This window comes from Silurus aristotelis (assembly GCF_946808225.1).
Source record: "Silurus aristotelis genome assembly, chromosome: 25".
Classification (NCBI taxonomy): domain Eukaryota; kingdom Metazoa; phylum Chordata; class Actinopteri; order Siluriformes; family Siluridae; genus Silurus; species Silurus aristotelis.
This window is the reverse complement of record NC_139598.1, coordinates 2,860,055-2,878,552: the sequence shown is the minus strand read 5'-3', so window position 1 is coordinate 2,878,552 and position 18,498 is coordinate 2,860,055. Positions and strand designations below refer to the sequence as shown.

Sequence of the window (18,498 nt, the reverse complement as noted above, 5' to 3'; positions counted from 1 at the left end):
TATCCCGGATTCTGTATATATTGTCCTGTGCACATTCTGTTGATTTATCTTTGACTTCGCTCTAAAAACCCAATGGTGCTCCGATTAGGCTAGGATTTTGGATTTGATCCCATTATAGATACATATACATGTCAGATCAACGTCGAAAAATGACAGGATATGGGTTTTAAAGACTAATCAAACTTGGATAAGTGGTGTTTTTTTATGACTTGACAAATCTACATATTATTATTCGATTTCTGGACACATTCAAGCCTTTTCTGACTTATAATCGAATCTATCAAGCAACAACACGCTGCGTCTAAATTAAAAAATGATGTAACCTGGGTTAATTTACCAACAGGAACGTGTTTCCCGTAAACAAGTTCCCGGCCGGTCATGTATCTGTGTAACACCATCGGTCCAATCTTAGTAGAGTTATTCTCCCACCCGTCTTCCAACAAAATAACGCCCCCTGCGTATGATTTGTTAGCAGGTTTTCCGGGTGCGCTCAGACAGGACACCGATTGGACGGCTTACTGGGACCGTTAACCAATTCTAGAAAAACAGGGTGGTGTATTATGGCATCTATCCAATTAAAATTCGGAGGGCAGGGCTTGTCGTAATGCGGGTGGGAGAAAAAGATAACGCACCTCGGCTACATTTGGAATCAGAGCGAAGAGGAAAGAGGACTTGTCCGTGTTCGAGCTGCTGTTTCAGGTAATGGAAGTATGCGTTTTCCGGCCGTGTCATCGCCGCTTGCACTGAGCGCACATCGCCGCGGTGGGGTATCAATACGCCTTTTGTCAAGGATTATCCGCTAACGGTGGTTTTCGGCTAAACAATTGTCAATCGGCTAGTTCTCAGGAGCTAGCGCTTAGCTCGGGGGGAAACGTCTTCCCGACAGCCAGTGAACTCTCATGGCAAGTGACAGCTCGTTTTTCTTTGGTATTATTTATTTGTGAGGGTTCAGGTGGCGACGTATTGTCGCTGATTGTGTGATGTGGGTTTGGGGCCGTTTTACATTCGGAGCGGCGCTTCTTCATTGTGTCTCGCTTTGGACTGCTAGCTTACACGGTGCCCGTCGTTTTCTTTGTCATTGCCCGCCCCTGGCTGGCGCTGATTGGTGCGTCTTTGTGCCAGTCATCGCTGCTTGCGCTGTGATTGGTCGAGGCGGTTGACACCGTCAGAGTGGTGCTCCGCTAGCTTTGCATTCTTCCTCCTGGCCTGCAGGAACACTGGGTTATTATTATTATTAATGGAGATGATGAAAGAAGGGCAGATGTGTGTTTCCTTATGGTTGTATTTATAATTTAATTGTATGTATTTATTTTTCGTTGTTCCATGCCAAGCCACTCAGACCTCGGTTTTAAAGCGAGGCTTTACCGATCACTGTGTTTTACCCCATTTTGTGTAGCGTCTTCTGACTGATGGCATTTAATGGCTCAAGACAGCACAACGCTGTTTTTTATGGAGAAGCACCAAGCCCAGACCCAGACCTTCTAGCACCGAGCACTGGCCCCAAACATGTCTCCTGCACAAACCTCCGCCTGGGTCCGCAGATTCGTCTTACACCCACCTCCACTTTGTGCTTGTTGGTCCTGTAAAAGCTGAATGACCGGCATGTTGGCCTTCCTTCGGCTCTCTTCAGGGGAAAGTAGCTAGCACGCTCCAAAGGTTTCGAGAAATCGCCAGGTGACGTCATGGGAACGCAATTTGCATATTCATTGCATTGTCATGGTCATTTGCATAGCCACGTGTGTCACGTGATAGGATCAAATGTTAAATTCTAAATGTTAAATAGAAATCTTTTATTATAACGTCTTCTAGAAAGACAACAGTTATAAAGATATAAAAAATAACTGAGCTATTTATCTCCCTTTTCTCTTTTTTTGAGGGGGGGAACAAAGCGGGTCACTGATTAGTTATTAGGAACAAAGTGCATCAATTACCTCTTACTAAGGACAAAACTGGGCCCTGATTGGTTATTAGGAATGAAGCTGGTCACTGACTGGTAATCAAGAGAAAAGCTAATCACTGGTTGTTGATAACAAAGCGGGTCAGTGACTGGCTATTGGGAACGATGCAAGTTCCTGATTGGTTATTAAGAAAAATACAGTTATACACTTAAATACAGTTATTACACAGTGTAATAACACTGTAATAGCAAAAAAAAAGACATATGTAAAAGGATGCACAAACTTTTACGCTCGACTGTGTAGTCATGACCAGCAGAACTAACTGTTCTGCCTTTCTGTGTGGGCAAACGGTGGACAGTAGTTTTGGTGGTGATGGACCCTCCCGGCGGGCGAGACGAGCGTCGCCGTCAGGCCGAGCGTCTTCGGCGGGAGGAGGCGTACTACCACTTCATCAACGAGCTGAGTGAGGAGGAGTATCGGCTCATGAGAGACAGCAATCTGCTCGGCACACCGGGTGATTTTACACACACACACACACACACACACACACACACACACACACACACACACACACACACACAGATAGATATATACATGTATACACACACTTTGCAGGGTTCTCATTCAGCATCATCATGATACTAATCTGAACCCACTATTTGCTGTTTGTTAAGGTCTTGATTATTTTGTGTGTGTGTGTAGGTGAAGTCACGGCTGAGGAGCTGAGACAGCGTCTGGATGGAGCAAAGGAGCGCTTGTCCTCGCAGCCTCGCCCTGAATCACGTCCACAGAACAGTGAGGCGGGACAGGAGGGCAGCAGTGGTGAGTTACTGCGTTAGCAGCAGGTCTTTGGCTAGCATTTAGCTTGTAGCTGCGTGTTCTGCTAGCACCAAAAATCGGTTCCTCACTTGGTATGTATTTTAACTAGGGTTGCAAAATTCCAGGAATTTTCAAGACTGGAAACTTTCCACTGGAATTAACTGAATTGATGACTGGAATATGGGAATCAACAGGAATTCAAATTCTACTTTTAGTTGCCACAGACACATTCATCCAGAGTATGACATATTAAAAGGAATAAACTGGGTCTTTCCAAAATTGCAGGTTGGCCAATAACAAGGAAATTAAATGTAGTTGAAAAAAAAAATCTTGCAGGATTATTTTGTTTAAAACAACCAGATTTAATTCAATTTCAGTTGAATTTCTCTCTGCACAATCATCACATGCACACAGCACATTTACTGCGTGCTGAGGCCACGCCCCCTACATGCACTGTGCATTTCTTGTTGAGGTATTCACATAAATTACATAAATATTACATTAATCTATTTCAAACTTCCTTATGTAAGCTATTGTGCAACAAAATGATACTAACGATTAAATCAGTCAAAAATTATATTTTTAAAAATATTGTATTAGTTTGCATCCGTCAGCTTACGACCAAACAATATGTTTATATTTATGTTTGTATATGATACAGTTTATTTACGTTTTCTCAAATATTTCCAAAATTCCCCAAATGAATTTCCCATAGAAAGTTTCTGGAAATTTGCCACCCCTTTGCCTAATTGTTGCAGAGTGTGTGTTGCAGAGTGTGTGTTGCAGAGTGTGTGTTGCAGAGTGTGTGTTGCAGAGTGTGTGTTGCAGAGTGTGTGTTGCAGAGTGTGTGTTGCAGAGTGTGTGTTGCATGGCAGCAGTAAGGGAGACACTAAACAGGCAAATTGTGGCAAAATAAGAATAAAAAAGTGCCTGATCGGATTCGCTTCCTGTGTGCTTGTGTTTCAGCTGCTGCCGAGTCGGGGGCTGAGAGCACAAATGGAGACTCTCTGCTGGAATGGCTGAACACGTTCCGGCGCACAGGCAACGCCACCCGCAGTGGCCAGAGCGGGAACCAGACGTGGCGCGCCGTGAGCCGGACAAATCCGAACAGTGGCGAGTTTCGCTTCAGCCTGGAAATCAACATCAATCATGAACAGCCCGAACCGGGGGAACACAGCGACACCTCTGAACCGGTCGAAGTCCCCGTTCCGCAGAGGGCCTCTGCTTCTCTACGCACTCCCCCAAGGCCCTCTCCCTATTCCACTCAGCACCCCGCCCCTTATTCTACCACCAGGCCCACCCTGGGGAGGCGAGCTCAGGCACGGCGCACTCGCAGTAGCACGACTCCGCCCATAACCCCGCCTCTGATCTCCCATGCTCCGTATACAAGTTTGAGGAGGAACCTTGCTTTGCCTCAGCCAGTGCAGCTTCCTCCTCCTGCACCTCCCCCTCCTTCTGCTCTTTCACAGGCCACACCCATATCCCCGCCTCAACAACAGGATAGTACTAACAGCATGCAGGGTCAAGTACAGCCGCAGCTTTCTTCGCTTGGTAATGAGGAGGAGCAGGAAGCTAACGATACTCCGGACTGTCCGGAAAGTGGGTCTCAGGCCAGTGCCCAGGCAGTGGCACAAAGCCGCGAGGCACGCAGAACTCGTTCACGTGGCCGGGTCCGCCGGATAGCTCTGTCTCGGTCCTCGCGTCGTAGCCGCTCTCCTCTGGATCGAAACGCCGCTCGAAGCTCAAGTCCGACCCCCAGCAACAGTGCGCCTGCGCTAGAGTCCCCTGGAAACGTGGCTGCTGCCTCTGTGGAGATGGTGGAAATTCCTTCGGAGCCAACAGCAGCAGCGGAATCTGCCACCGAAGTGGGCACAGAGGAGGGCGAGACACCTGCGTCTGGTGCGTCAGGAGGCGTCCGCCGGCACCCAACTATCATGTTAGATTTGCAGGTGCGGCGAATCCGGCCGGGAGAGAACCGGGACCGCGATAGTATTGCTAGCCGCACGCGTTCTCGTGCCCGTGCCGCGGAAAATACAGTCACCTTCGAGAGCGACAGTGGAGGCTTCCGGCGGACCATCTCGCGCTCAGAACGTGCCGGCATCCGCACCTACGTCAGCACTATCCGAATTCCCCTGCGACGCATCTCGGAGACAGGTCTGGGCGAGCCGAGCTCAACGGCATTGCGTTCCATCCTGCGGCAGATCATGACGGGCTTCGGGGAACTCAGTTCCTTGATGGAGACGGAGGCGGACCCAGAAGGCTCCGCCCCTGGACAGAACGTGGGCGTCACCAGTGTGGCTCAGGCACAGCGCACGCAGGGTGGCGAAGCAACAACGGGGAGTTCTGTAACCGATTTGGGACGAGAGGGTGGAGCAGTAGGCGACGCAGGCCAGGCCAGGCTGGGCGCCAACGGACGGGACACAAATAACCTGGTGGAAAACGGCACCTTGCCCATCCTGCGCCTGGCGCACTTCTTTCTTCTTAACGACGAGGAGGACGACGAGCACCCGCGCGGCCTCACCAAAGAGCAGATTGACAATCTGGCTACGCGCACCTACGGCCAGGCGAGCCTGGAGGGTGAACAGGGGCGCGCCTGCAGCGTCTGCATCAACGAGTACGCGCAGGGCAACAAGCTGCGCAGCCTTCCCTGCGCACACGAGTTCCACATCCACTGCATCGACCGCTGGCTCTCGGAGAACAACACGTGCCCCATCTGCAGGCAGCCCATTCTGTCCAGCCACCAGGACTGACTCCGTTCCTTAATCGCTCCTGTACATAGCGCTTCGGCTGTTCCACCTGTTCCTCCATCGAAACCCACCGTCTTTCGGCTGTAGGTAGAACCAAAAGAAGAAACGACACAGAGAATTAACAAAGCTTTATTTTTTTAGACCTGTTTTCCTTTTTTGTCCCCCCTTCCTTTCGTCCGCGTCGACCCCCTCCCATCCTGCTTCAGGGTTTCCGTTAACGAAACACGACAGATATTAACTGTGAAGAATCAGTGTTAAATCTAATCTTCAGCATTTCACAACATGGATTTTATAGCTCAAGCTGTACACGCCAGACTCGGAGGAGATCCGTGTAAATACATGAACGCCTCTGCTTTTTATTCTTTTTTTTGTTTTTCTGCGAGCGTTCCACAAGGCGCAGTAGAAACACGCGTAAGATAAGCTCCTTTCGGAACGGTGCGAGTTTAGTTTTTACTTCTTGCTCTCCTAGCAGGACGGTCCACTTTTAACGCTCTTAACGACTTTTAGCGCATCGGCGTGCGGCGACGGACGGGACGCCTGACTCTGACTCGCAGTTTTAAGATTACAGTCGTTGAAACGGCAACTCAACACTACACGCTAGAACAATATAGACTGCTTTTCTTTTCTCCCCACTTCACAGCTCTGATGCTTCACCATGTGGATTATTTAATGGTCTTTCATCGGCCCCGTTGCGTGCATGCGTCATTATCGGTTCTTTTTTTTTTTTTTTTTTAATCAGTGTGTGAATACAATGACAGCAAAACAGGTCATTCTTCACTGAGTGATGGATAATCAGTTCGATATTCTTCTTAAAGCACTTGCAGGAAGAGATTTAGGATTTAAAAAAAATAAAGTGTTTTGCCTTTAACTTTTACAATAGGTGCAATGATAGAACAAAAAGAGTGGATGATTTTAAATGTGTTTATTGCTATTTTGAAGTACACAAATGCTAATATTTCTCGTTCAGCTCGGCTTGTTACTGACATTTGAGTTGTTTGAGTGAGTGTGTGTGTGTGTGTGTGTGTGTGTGTGTGTGTATGTTTGCTCTTTTTCCCTCCTATTACATGCTGTTGTCTTCCAGGTTTTGTCCCTCAATCCGATGCCCCTATGCTTCCTGTTCTAATGGCTTGTTTTTCCCTTTTTCACTTTCTTCCGATTTAGTAAATTACACTGAACAAACCCAACAGTACTCAATATCATCAGAACACAGAGGCAGATAGCATTTTTATTATGATTATTATTATTATTACATAAACGCAGCTTAGAATTCTCTCCGAACTATAATTCTTCAGGAAGGTGACAAACTGACTTTTCTCCGCTTAAAGGGCTTTTGATGATGATGATGAGGAGGAGGAGGAGCAGCATCATTCAGCTTCTGTGTTCTTATCCTTTGTGCATGAACAGGGTTTTACACACACACACACACACACACACACACACACACACACGCTGCAGCCGCGTTTCCCTTCTTCCTTCTGAGCAGACGAATCGGTACGCCTTCATTACGCCTCAATGTCTCGTTTAAAGGAAACAATAGGAAAAAATAAGTGGTTTCCTTGACCTTTTCTTTCCAGGTGTTGTGGATTATACTTGCATTTTGTGTGTATGTTGCGAAGGAACTTGTGTGTGTGTGTGTGTGTGTGTGTGAGAGTGAGTGTGCGTGGGTGTGTGGATACCTATGAAACAGTGAGTATGCTAGTGGTCATGCATCCAAGAACGCGACGGGGTCTTTGGCCATGAAAGAAAAAAAAAATCCAGAATGATTTATTTAGTTCTTATTTAATGAGGTAAGAAACGACCTTGAGATATGAATATGTATTATGTTCTAATGTGATGCTAAATGAAACAGTTATGGATATGTATTCTGTTACTATGTAATAAAGCGAGCAAATGAGTTTTCTGCTCCTTCAGATGAAACCAAGGTTTGTTCAATTTATTTATTTTTTGCTTGTGTTTTTGTGCCGCAGACGAGATCGGAGCTCAGTCGCGCTTTACAATACGTCCAATCGATTTATCAACCAGTGAGCAAATATTGTCAGTATTTCTTTTTGATATATTTCGGGAACAAACGTTCAGCTCACATCACCTCCAGCTCTAATACCTACCATTTCATTATTTAAAGGTGTAATAGTACATTTTTGTTTCATACCAGAACAAATAATGTAATGATGATGATGAAATGATAACTGTTGTCCCAGAACAAGTGGAATAAGGCCATTTGGAAACTTGCCTCCAGGTCCAGACTGTGTATTAGAATTGGCTTCTTGTCAATCATTTCCTAGACACGTCCCCAACACTTGTGCGCATCCTCATCGTTCAGTATAGTCCCTGTTACTAGCGAAGTATTTTGACTTTGCAAAGTCCATGTTCTTAAAAGTGACGTCATGACAGATTTGAGGTGGAGGTTTGTGCATGTGGGTCCAGCCACTGAGTATTAAAAACTCCACCATTAAACCTGGGAGCTGCACAAGAGGTGCAAAGACCTAATCTCAACTTATTCTCAATGACTTAAAACTATTCTAAATATAAAAAAAAAACTAAAGGCTGTTTCTGGTGGTAGAAGGTTCAGAAATGGATATTTGATTTATTTGCTTTACTGGTGCCAATAAATAAATACAATCCTACAACACATAAAAAACATTTAACTGAATTACTGCAAAAATATAATTATAATTTATAGAAGACTTTCTAACATGTGGTTTGTAAAATTTGTGTAGTGGAAATTCTTAAAAGAGTTCACTAAATAAATAAAATAAACGGAAAAAAATAGAAAATAATTAGTAATAAATATGTAATAGAATGTGTATATCCACGTTTCAGGGTATAGATCTATATTAAATCCATACACGTTTTCCAATTATTTATTTCCTAATAATTTATTATTATTATTATTAATCAGAATTTAAGGTAAATAGCTTTAGGGCTGTAAAAGTTTTAAGATCTCGTATATAAGCTGTTCATTTTTTTTTCTAATGTAATTTATTTCTAATGCAATGAGCTTTAATAAAAAATAAATAAAAGAGTCTGCGGTTACAGTGCATCACGCGGGGGGCGGAGCTAAAGAGACGACGCACCGTGCGAGTAAGGAGAGGAGGGTGAATGCGCGCTCCCGCTGTAAAGCGCGCCGCCAAGCCGTAGATGACCTAACGCTGGTGACGATGCTCCATCCATCGGAGAGCGCGGCCCCGTGAGCAGTCCGCTCGCCCCCTGAGCTGGGATTCAGATCCACGGATATGCTCTCGGGGCCCTCGGCTTGCTCGGACGCGCGACCCGCACAGCCACACGATGTACTTTAACCGGCGATCGAAGAAGATCCACAGCGAGGGAGGTAAGCGCGGCGTCTGGACTGCGATCACTGCGTACCCGATCGGAATATATTAATAGCGGGTTTTTTTGTTTGTTTTTTTTACTCATTTTGATTTGGGTGATGAGGAATGTTCCAATTGTCGGCTGTGAATTTGCGCAACGCATCGGCGTATAAAAATGGAGGCGAGCGCGTAAGACGGATGCGCCCCCGGGGCCTGGCACCGAGCACCGAGCACGACTAACACACGGCCTTTTCATCCGCATCGGAACCGTGCTCACCGGTTAGTGCACCGTAAACACGCAGGTGACCCCGGTGATGTCCCGTCATTCCTCTCGTCATTCCTCTGCGCACTGAACCCGCAGCTCCTCTTCCTTCAGTCATTTATAACAACATAACTGTGTGGGAATGTAACTGTGAGTCCTGAGTTACTTCAGCACCATTTTAACCACTGAAGAAAAGAAAGAGAAAGCTGGACTTTACCTTTTCACTGCAGCTTCAGTACCTTTCAGATCAATTTCCTTCCTTACGAGGTTCCTGTCAGGAGGCTTTCATTAGCGTTTAGACTACAATTTGAAATGTACAGCAGTGGCCCTCATAGTTCAGTTCCTCACTCACTCATTCATTCATTCATTCACTCATTTATTCACTCATTCATCCACCCACTCGTTTATTTACCCATTCATTCACCCACTCAATCATTCACTCATTCACTCACCCACTCGTTTATTTACCCACCCATTCACTCATTTATTCATTCATTCACTCATTCACTCACCCATTCATTCATTCACTTACTCGTTTATTTACCCACTCATTCATTCACTCACTCACTCAATCATTCACTCACTAATTCACTCATTCATTCACTCACTCATTCATTTACCCACTCATTCACTCACCCACTCGTTTATTTACCGATTCATTCATTCACTCATTCAATCATTCACGCACCCATTCATACACTCACTCATTCACTCACCCACTCATTCATTCACTCACCCAATCATTCACTCACTCAATCATTCACGCATTCTCTCACCCATTTGTTTATTTACCCACTTATCCATTCACTCACTCAATCATTCATGCACTCATTCATTCACCCATTCATTCACCAACTCACTTACTCACCCACTCATTCACTTATTTACTCATTCACCCACTCACTTATTCATTCATTCAAACATTTGTTCACTCACTCACACACTCAATCAGAACCTAATGACCTTTAAAGTTTTCCTCAACACAAACACAAGAAAGAAAGAAAGATAGATAGATAGATAGATGGATAGATAGATAGATAGATAGATAGATAGATAGATAGATAGATAGATAGATAGATAGATAGATAGATAGATAGATAGATAGATAGATAGAATGACAGAAGTAATGTATTAAGGTTTAGACACATTATAAGACTACATTTCTCAGGACCGAAGGTGGATTCTCTTGAACCTGCTCCACTTTCCCAATGTGCAGTGTCTTTAATCTGGACATTTTTGAGTTTTTTCTCTTAGTAATCAGCCAAATTACACTCCTGCTCGTGCATCCAAGCAGCAGCAGCAGCAACTTACCCCGAAAAGTCCTGACCTAAGCTGTTCACCTTAAGCACCACTTTATTTCAGTTAGCTTTATCCTAAAGTGCTGAAGGCAGATCTCTTAATTAATCGGCTCAAGGTGCCACGCCCCCACACGGACGACTGACAGGCTTCCTGTCTTTCCTTTGGTCCTGACACAAAATCACAGAGATGGAAAAATCACCGCAATTCAGTACCTTAAAAAATTACACACCAGTGCGGTTTTCTTAATCCTCAATTCTGATTAGTCAGAAAGTGATGAAGTTTCTGAAGCCGCAGATCTTAAAGTGTTACTATTTAACAAATATATAAAATCCCATTTTTATTTTAATGCTAATCCAGTAATTACTGCTGACAAGCCAGTGCACTCTTAGTGCCGGTCTCAAGCCCGGATAAATGCGGAGCGTTGCGTTATGAAGGACATCCAGCGTAAAACATAGTCCAAATCAAATATACGGATCACGAACTAGAATTTCATACCGGATCAGTCGAGGCACGGGTTACTAACGACCCCCACAGGTATCGTTAGCCTACAGGGTACCGGTGGAAATTGGACTACTGCTGGCCAAAAGGAGGAGAAGGAGAGGAGGAAGACGTCTACAGAGACAACAGGAAAAGAGAAGTGTAGGAGAGTGGAGATTTCAGTGGGCACTTTAAATGTTGGTACTATGGCTGGTAAAGGAAAAGAGTTGATATGATGGAGAGGAGAAAGGTAGATATGTTGTGTGTTCAGGAGACCAAGTGAAAAGAGAGTAAGACCAGGAACACTAGAGGTGTTTAAACTTTCATGGTGTGGATGGAAAGAGAAATGGTGTAGGGGTGATTCTGAAGGAAGAGTACAGTAAGAGTGTAGTGGAGGTGAAGAGAGTTTCTGATAGAGTGATGAACGTGAAGCTGGACATTAAAGGAGTGATGATAAATGTCATCAGTGTCTATGCTCCACAAGTGGGTTGTGAGATGGAGGAGAAGGAAAAATTCTAGAGTGAGTTAGATGAAGTGGTAGAAGGGATACCTAGGAATAAATGATTGGTGATTGGGGCAGACTTGCCCATGTAGGTGAAGGGAACAGAGTGATTAGGAGGTGATGGGTAGGTATGACCTTAAGGAGAGGAATGTGGAAGGGAAGATGGTGGTAGATTTTGCTATAAGGATGGAAATGGCAGTGGTAAATACTTATTTTAAGAAGAAGGAGGAGCATCGGGTGATGTATAAGAGCAGAGGAAGTTGGAGGTGGGACTGCATCAAGGATCGGCTCTGAGCCCTTTCCTGTTTGCAGTGGTGATGAACAGGTTGATGGAAGAGGTCAGACAGGAGTTTCCATGGACTATGATTTGTGATTGATATTGTAATTTGTGGTAAAAGTAGGAAGCAGGTGGAGAAGAGCCTGGAAAGGTGGAGGTACGTGTTGGAGAGAAGGGGAATAAAAGTCAGTAGGAGTAAGACAGAGTACATGTGTGTGAATGAAAGGGAGGGCAGTGGACGGGTGCGGTTGCAGGGAGATGAGATGGAGAAGGTGGAGGAGTTTAGGTTCCTGGGGTCAACAGTGCAAAGTAATGGAGAGTGTGTTAGAGAAGTGAAGAAAAGAGTGCAGGCAGGGTGGAGTGGGTGGAGAAGAGTGGAAGCAGAAGTGATTTGTGATAGAAGGATATCTGAAGAAGGTGAACCTGAGATGTTGTATGGTTTAGAGACAGTGGCATTGAGTAAAAGACAGGAGGTGGAGCTGGAGGTAGCAGAGCTGAAGAGGTTTATAGATGTGGTGAGGAAAGACATGCAGGTAGATGATTTAAAAGCGGCAGATTTAGAGGACAGAATAGTGCGGGAGCAGCCGAAAAAAGGAGGTTTATTTTGATGCCATTGTTCTAGTGGTGATACGACAAATCCGATTATTTGTAATACGATACTTGAACTTGTTACGATACGGTGACGTTTTCCTCGAGATTTATTTAATATTTCAGAAAGGAGTCTCCAGTGTCAGCACTCAAAAGTTGTGAATGACCTGCTGTAGCTGTAAAGGCAACTCATACGCCTCTTTAAAAAAGAATATGACTGTATGGTTTTGTATGTATGGTATGTATATGTAAATAATGGTAATTGATTAAAAAAAATTTCGATGAAAATGCCCTCTATGGTGCTGCTACATGCAAGAAAACATGACGAATTGTCCTATAGGACTCCATTTATATGAGGAAACACGATGCCTTTTAGGGTTCCCTTAAAGTAACGCGAATGTGATACAGTTCCTGTAGGCTCTTCTACATGAAAATGCTCCAATGTGCAAGAAAAAACACAGGGACCATTTTTATTCCTTTTGCTTCCTTTATTAGCGTCATAATATTGCCACTTCAACGATGTGCTGCGATTACATGACCTGTCCACAAGAGGGCGCAAAAGAACTTCCGACGGATTCGCTCTGTGTGCTTCAAATCACAGTAAAACAATATAAAAGCAAATGTAAATCTTTTTATATTACATTTGAAATCATTTTTATGTACTCATTCTCCGCATAAATACTGATTTTCAATGGCATGAAAGTCACTGGAATAACACACAGCAGTAGGCAGGCAAGGCTTTAGACTGATGTTCCAGACGTCTTATCAAACAGACGAGCCCAAAGTCAAAACAAATCTCAGAACCCAAACACTGTTTTTTCATACTGCGTTTCCAGAAGCTACAGTGCAGGGTTTAGTGCATTGTCCTGTTTTATCAGGCTGGGTGATCAGGAGTGATGGAGCAGAGCGGTTCCTCAAGCAAACATTGTAATGTTCCCTGCATTTCTAGCACTTTAACTGTGAGGGTCAAAACATTGTTTGAAACCGAATTGCCTCACATTTATCTCCCTTCTCTGAATTCGAAGCTCACATCCAAACCCTCAAGCATGCACCGAGACCAAATCCCAAACTGTTTCCTATTTCCTTTGTGAAGTGAAGCTCTTTGTTTTGTCTTTTTATTAAAGTAGGAGACGAGCATCTCTTGCCTGTGGCTTGACTGACTTGCTGTGTCTTGTGTGTTCTCTCCTGCGCGCTCTTTCCAGAGCAGTTAGCGTTGACTTCTCTTAGCCAGGAATCCTCCTGCCAGCAGGACCAGGCCATGGGCTCCGACATGCGCTCCCGTCTGGCAGACAGGTTTGAGAAACGTGAGTCTCTTCCTCACGCTGGTTGCTGCTCGGACACCAGTCCTTTCCTTTTCCATTTCTTTTCCTTGCTGCTTGGAGTCTTAGGTGCATCACGGTGTTTGCTTTGACTCCTCTCAGGCATCTGCTTTGCATGGAAAAGCAAGTTTCTAAGCAGTCAAGCGTTAAAAAAGCACCGACCTGCACACAGCATGCACTTAAGAAAAAAACCAGCAATGATGATGCATGACTAGGGGTGTAACGGTTCACAAAATTCACCCTCCGGCTCGTAACTCGGTTTTTAAGACACAGTTCGGGTCAATTTCGGTGCCGTTAGGCTGCAAAACATAAAATCTCTGGCTGTTTTTTATTAGCGAAGATGATTGTTATTAACATTTGTGATCAACATTTGAACATTTTTACATTTTACAAACAGTTTACATTTTATAACTATTTTAAATAAAATGCCTGCTTGCTTAAATGATATATAAAATAATATTTCATATGATATAAAAAAAGAAAATAGAATAAATCCAATGAATACAATCAACTTTTGATCAACAATCAACTTATTAAATTGGCACAAATTAAATTGATGAAATAAAATTTTATAAATGGGAAAATGTAATTCAATATTTTACATTTGTTAGACCCCCATTTTGATAAAACAGATGTGTGTGTTTTACATTTTAATATTTAATTTCTTAAAGATATGATCCACTTAACTGTAACAAATGGCTCCTTTTTTTCCATCCTTCATTCATTTACTCCCTAAATATAGGAAATTGTCCAGATTTTGTCCTTTTTAAAAGAAATTCTTGAAGCTGGACATGTGTGTGTGTGTGTGTGTGTGTGTGTTTGTCTCACCCTCAGCTGGACACTTCCCGGTTAGCGGCTAACGCTAGCGCTATAGATTCTGTAGCATTTTAATGCATGCGAAAAAACAAATCTGATTTCTGGTACGGAATCAGTGGCCACAGTGACACTGCGCTAACTCTCGTTCCTTTTTTTTATACCCCTGTCATTTCTGTGTATGTTTTCAAGTTTAATACTAATAAAAAAAAAAAGAATAAGCACTTGTGTGAGGTGTGAGTGTGAGGTGGAGACTAAACTTGCAGTCCGCAACTTAATACGTTCCTTAAATTACAACAAACTCAAATTTTAACTCTGTTTGGTACGAATACGTGTTCAGTTACACGCCTATGCATGACATATATAAATATATATATATATATATTTTTTTTTATTTGTTTATTTTTTTAAGTAAATGCTTGAGTAGCTTAGAAATGGAGTCCCTTTCATAAGAGCTAGTTGCATGGTGTCTGGTGCATGAAGGCCCAAAGCTGATGGCTTGCCGGCCATGAGTTCGCAAATATTGCTGGATTAGACAGGGTTAAGATTAGACGCTGTGAAGTTGCTGAGGTGACAGGAAGAGGATTACAAGCTCTTTTCACTTTGTCTGTAAGAGAACGCTTTAATTCCTTGCGCACCCATCATTATCTGTCCACAACGTACCCCTCACTAAGACCTTCCAGAGATCCGTCTGCTCAGGAGCAATAGTATGGCACAGCGAAGGGCAACCCAGACCAGGCGGAGCTCCATATGTACCTGAGGGTGACCACATGGTGGTGGATTTATAATCATAATCGTCATCGCTCACGCTTCGCTGCTTTGCACAGAATTGCTTCATGTGTCGACGTTTTTCAGTACCTGGCGCCCTTTTTTTTCCGGTGAAGCTTTAAATCTCCTGTGAGAATAACACTACTCAAAGACACATCACCACCACACTGGTTAATTTCAACGATGTGAAGTTTCAGATAGAATGCAAGCGTCTGGCATTACGCAGGCACCGGCCCTAATAAATAATGCAGATCTGCAGCATTTATTATTCAAAAGCAGGCCCTTCTTTTTAGTAATGTAAGTTGGGCTGGTGGCCAAGCACCGACCTGATACTCACCTATCGACCTGCGACACTTCAAAACACAAGTGTCCAATGGAGGCTATGTTCAACATGTGTGTGTGTGTGTGTGTGTGTGTGTGTGTGTGTGTCTCACCCTTTGCCGGAAACACTCTGGTATTGATCTCTGTGTGATATCAGGTATTTTGAAGTCCCTGTAGAGACATGTTGAGGTTACTCCTGCTCCGGTTTTTCAGGGAGTTCCCACACGGGGCTTACGTTTCTCCGTGTCGATCTATTCATTGTTAATATTTAAAATTTGGAGCTCTATTTTCTGCCATCAAATGAAAACCTTATTTAAAAACAATGGTGTTGGAGTTAATGGCTTTTAGGTTGCAGTAGAAGAGGTTGGTGAAAAGAATGGGCCAATTGTACATTTTTTGTACTTTTGCAACTGAAATTTAATGAGCTGTTTGTTTAATTAACACCTCGTCCTGCATTTTTGTCATTTGTTCGTCAACGTAAAAAAAAAAAAGTTTTGTGGTTTGTCGTTCTCATAAATACAGGCTACAGGGCATGCTGGGAATCTGTTTGATTGTTGAATCAGAATATCGGCACGTCCTTGAGGGTAGCCCACGCATCGCAAAGTTTCACCTGCACCCAAAAAGATCAACATACCCCGATCAAGGCCGCATCTGTAATTGCTGTCAACACTTTTATTATCCGTAAAAGCCTGAATCTGCGTGTGCTCTCTGTTTCCTGTAGCTGGTCGCAGGGTGAAGGTTGCGTTTCATTCCATCCTGACGCTTTAAAGTTTCTTTCGAAGTGTGATTTCGGCGTTCTCTTCTTGTTGTCGCTGGGTCGGTGAGACATTTCTTTTTCCGTTTAAACCGGAGACTCCTGTATGAAACCGAATACGCGCGAGTTCGCTTTGTGATGCCAAGAAATAACATCTGAGACTTGACCTGTTTACAATTTCTGTGGAAAATACACGAGCTCTATTACCGCATCAGTTCTACTGAAATTGTGATCAATTCAGTAAAGTACTTGCTTTAATTAAAAGCTTGTACATAACATATTTTCCCACAGCGCACTAATAAAGACAGTTCGTTTCTCCAAACATTCAAATACTTTGCTGTGCTTTTTGTAAACCACGTGTTCTTTACTAGTTATTAGTTAGATATCACTCCATCTCACTCTTTGCTCTCTAAGTAACGCTTACAGAGCTCGGACATACGCTTCGGCTCATCATCCAATGAACCGCAGTCCAGGTGGAATTGCGTGGTGTTGAAGTATGGAATAGGAGCGATGTTGGTATAGGATTCCTTTCACCTGGAATTCTCCAGAACAACCCCAAACCATTAAGATCAGTCTGATCACATCCTCTCTCCTGTTCTCTGTCTTACACAAGTTCTTCTGTTAGAGGCTCCTACCTGCCGAGCACAGTGTCACCAAAATCAAGAGGAACTTAAGCAGTGGATCCATACCAGGAACCCCTGGGCTAAACGGTGAGGACGGTGTGGAGCAGACAGCCATCAAAGTTTCCCTGAAGTGTCCAATCACTTACCGACGCATCCAGCTTCCAGTGCGTGGCCACGACTGTAGGCACATACAGTGTTTTGTCCTGGAGTCGTACCTGCAGCACTTTTGACAGCCACTGTACAATCATTTCCTTTTATTTTCACTATATCTTGGACAAGCAAACCAAAAAAACAAAAACGAAGAGGAAATGATTTTCTGTTACTGTTACAACTGTACAGTGGACACTGGAGACTCCTTCCAGGTTCTACACACGTCTTTATGGAAAGCTGCGTCGCTGCTATTTACGTCCCCGTCATTTGAACTGCAGCAGGAACTACTAAAAAGCTGCTGTTATAAAACATAAGGTCAGTTGTTATAATCAGGTAATAGTAATAGGTATTTCCGTGTGTTTATTCAGCTCTCATGCTCTCTGCTCAGTCCGGAGCGTATTGATAATTTGCTAAACAGAACTCTGCCTTGTTAATCACTCACTAATGTGCCTCGTCATTGACGAGCAGCCGAGGCATCGATTAGTCTCCAGACAATTAGAGTTGCTCGCCGTGGCTATATTGATCACCCGGTTCGAGGGTCCGAAAGGACGGGAGAGCAGAATGTGAGGAATGAGGCTATAGAAGAGGTGACTCATCTCCTTTCCTTTAGCACATTGGAAATCAGGTTTTGAAGCGTGAAGATGTTCACAATTTGGATTCTGTCCTGTATCATGTGGTGTGATGGGATTATCTGCCCTGGCCTCTTCTGCTCTGTGTTGGATATTGATTTTATGATGCACGGTCGTGATATGAATCACAGTTTACTACCATATCTGGCTTTTGATTGGCTGCTCTGTGTTACATTATAGGGTTTGGAGTGACCCCATAAATTGTGACACTGGTGAAAAAGAGGATTTCCGGTGGACACATTACTCTGCAACACACTTCCGACCCTAATGACTCTGTGGTTACAGTCTGAGAGCGTCTGTGTGATCGTGGCTCATGATCACTGCATGCCTACTACAAAAACACGATAATAAAACTCCTTCTCAGTGTCTCCATCAGTTCTGTGGAAGTTATCCTAATTGATGCTGTTTATTTGTGCTAGCGCATTTCGTTCAGAACGGCTTGGCAGCTGTGTTGTTTTTTGTTGTGTTTTTATTTTTACAGTCCGCGATGCACTTGTGAGAAATTCATGTGAAACGTTGTATTCTGCTCATTGTACTTTTCAGCTCATGACACTGAGCCGTGAACCACCATCATGCTTTTTTTAACCGTTGTTCAGAGGAAGAAGTCGTGTAGGTTTGTGCAATGAATGGAAATGATTCACACCTGCTGATTTTTTTTTTCCATCATTTCTTCCTCTCTAAATGTTCTGCTGTTGAACTGACGCCGAACTGTATGTTGGTGTAAGTAGGTACCACCAAGCTGCGATCAAAACAAGTTCAAAACAAAGAGTACGCTCGACTCTGATTGGTGGATTGCTGCTTGTAAATAAAAAGAAACGACTGATCTCGCAAGAGTAAAAAGTCAAATATTTGACTTTAAGATGTAGTGAAGTTAAAGTCTCCCTAAATAGAACACATACTAAATAGAACACTCCCTAAAGTACACATACGTGAAAAAGCTACTC

General features: G+C 43.7%; 2 protein-coding genes across 6 annotated transcripts in view; both read left to right on the top strand.

The window, feature by feature from the left end:
- Positions 1 to 35: 35 nt before the first annotated feature.
- Positions 36 to 7,381, top strand: rnf6 (ring finger protein (C3H2C3 type) 6). Of its 4 annotated transcripts, none has more exons than XM_083529116.1 (5): positions 586 to 699; positions 1,397 to 1,674; positions 2,260 to 2,412; positions 2,601 to 2,720; positions 3,684 to 7,381. In XM_083529116.1, the coding sequence occupies exons 3-5, from the start codon at positions 2,271 to 2,273 to the stop codon at positions 5,465 to 5,467; spliced, it is 2,046 nt and encodes a 681-aa protein (XP_083385242.1). In that variant the 5' UTR covers positions 586 to 699; positions 1,397 to 1,674; positions 2,260 to 2,270; the 3' UTR covers positions 5,468 to 7,381. The 4 variants fall into 4 exon arrangements, with proteins under 4 accessions (XP_083385243.1, XP_083385242.1, XP_083385240.1 ...); XM_083529114.1 differs by having other exon boundaries at positions 2,257 to 2,412; XM_083529117.1 differs by lacking the exon at positions 1,397 to 1,674 and having other exon boundaries at positions 36 to 699.
- Positions 7,382 to 8,521: 1,140 nt separating this feature from the next.
- atp8a2 (ATPase phospholipid transporting 8A2) overlaps positions 8,522 to 18,498 on the top strand; it is a 62,681-nt gene continuing 52,704 nt past the window's right edge. Inside the window, exons 1-2 of one of the 2 annotated variants that reach the window (XM_083529109.1) lie at positions 8,535 to 8,792; positions 13,380 to 13,481. In XM_083529109.1, coding sequence (XP_083385235.1) covers positions 8,750 to 8,792; positions 13,380 to 13,481 — 145 coding nt within the window. In that variant the 5' untranslated portion in view covers positions 8,535 to 8,749. Of the gene's footprint in view, positions 8,793 to 13,379; positions 13,482 to 18,498 lie in introns of both variants that reach the window. The other variant, XM_083529110.1, reaches the window with a different exon arrangement.

Excerpts from the sequence above, each read along its gene's own strand:
- rnf6 (XM_083529117.1), top strand. The coding sequence starts at position 2,271 with ATGGACCCTCCCGGCGGGCGAGACGAGCGTCGCCGTCAGGCCGAGCGT. Across the intron at positions 2,413-2,600 it reads CAATCTGCTCGGCACACCGG|GTGAAGTCACGGCTGAGGAG; the intron begins GTGATTTTACAC and ends GTGTGTGTGTAG. Across the intron at positions 2,721-3,683 it reads GGGACAGGAGGGCAGCAGTG|CTGCTGCCGAGTCGGGGGCT; the intron begins GTGAGTTACTGC and ends CTTGTGTTTCAG.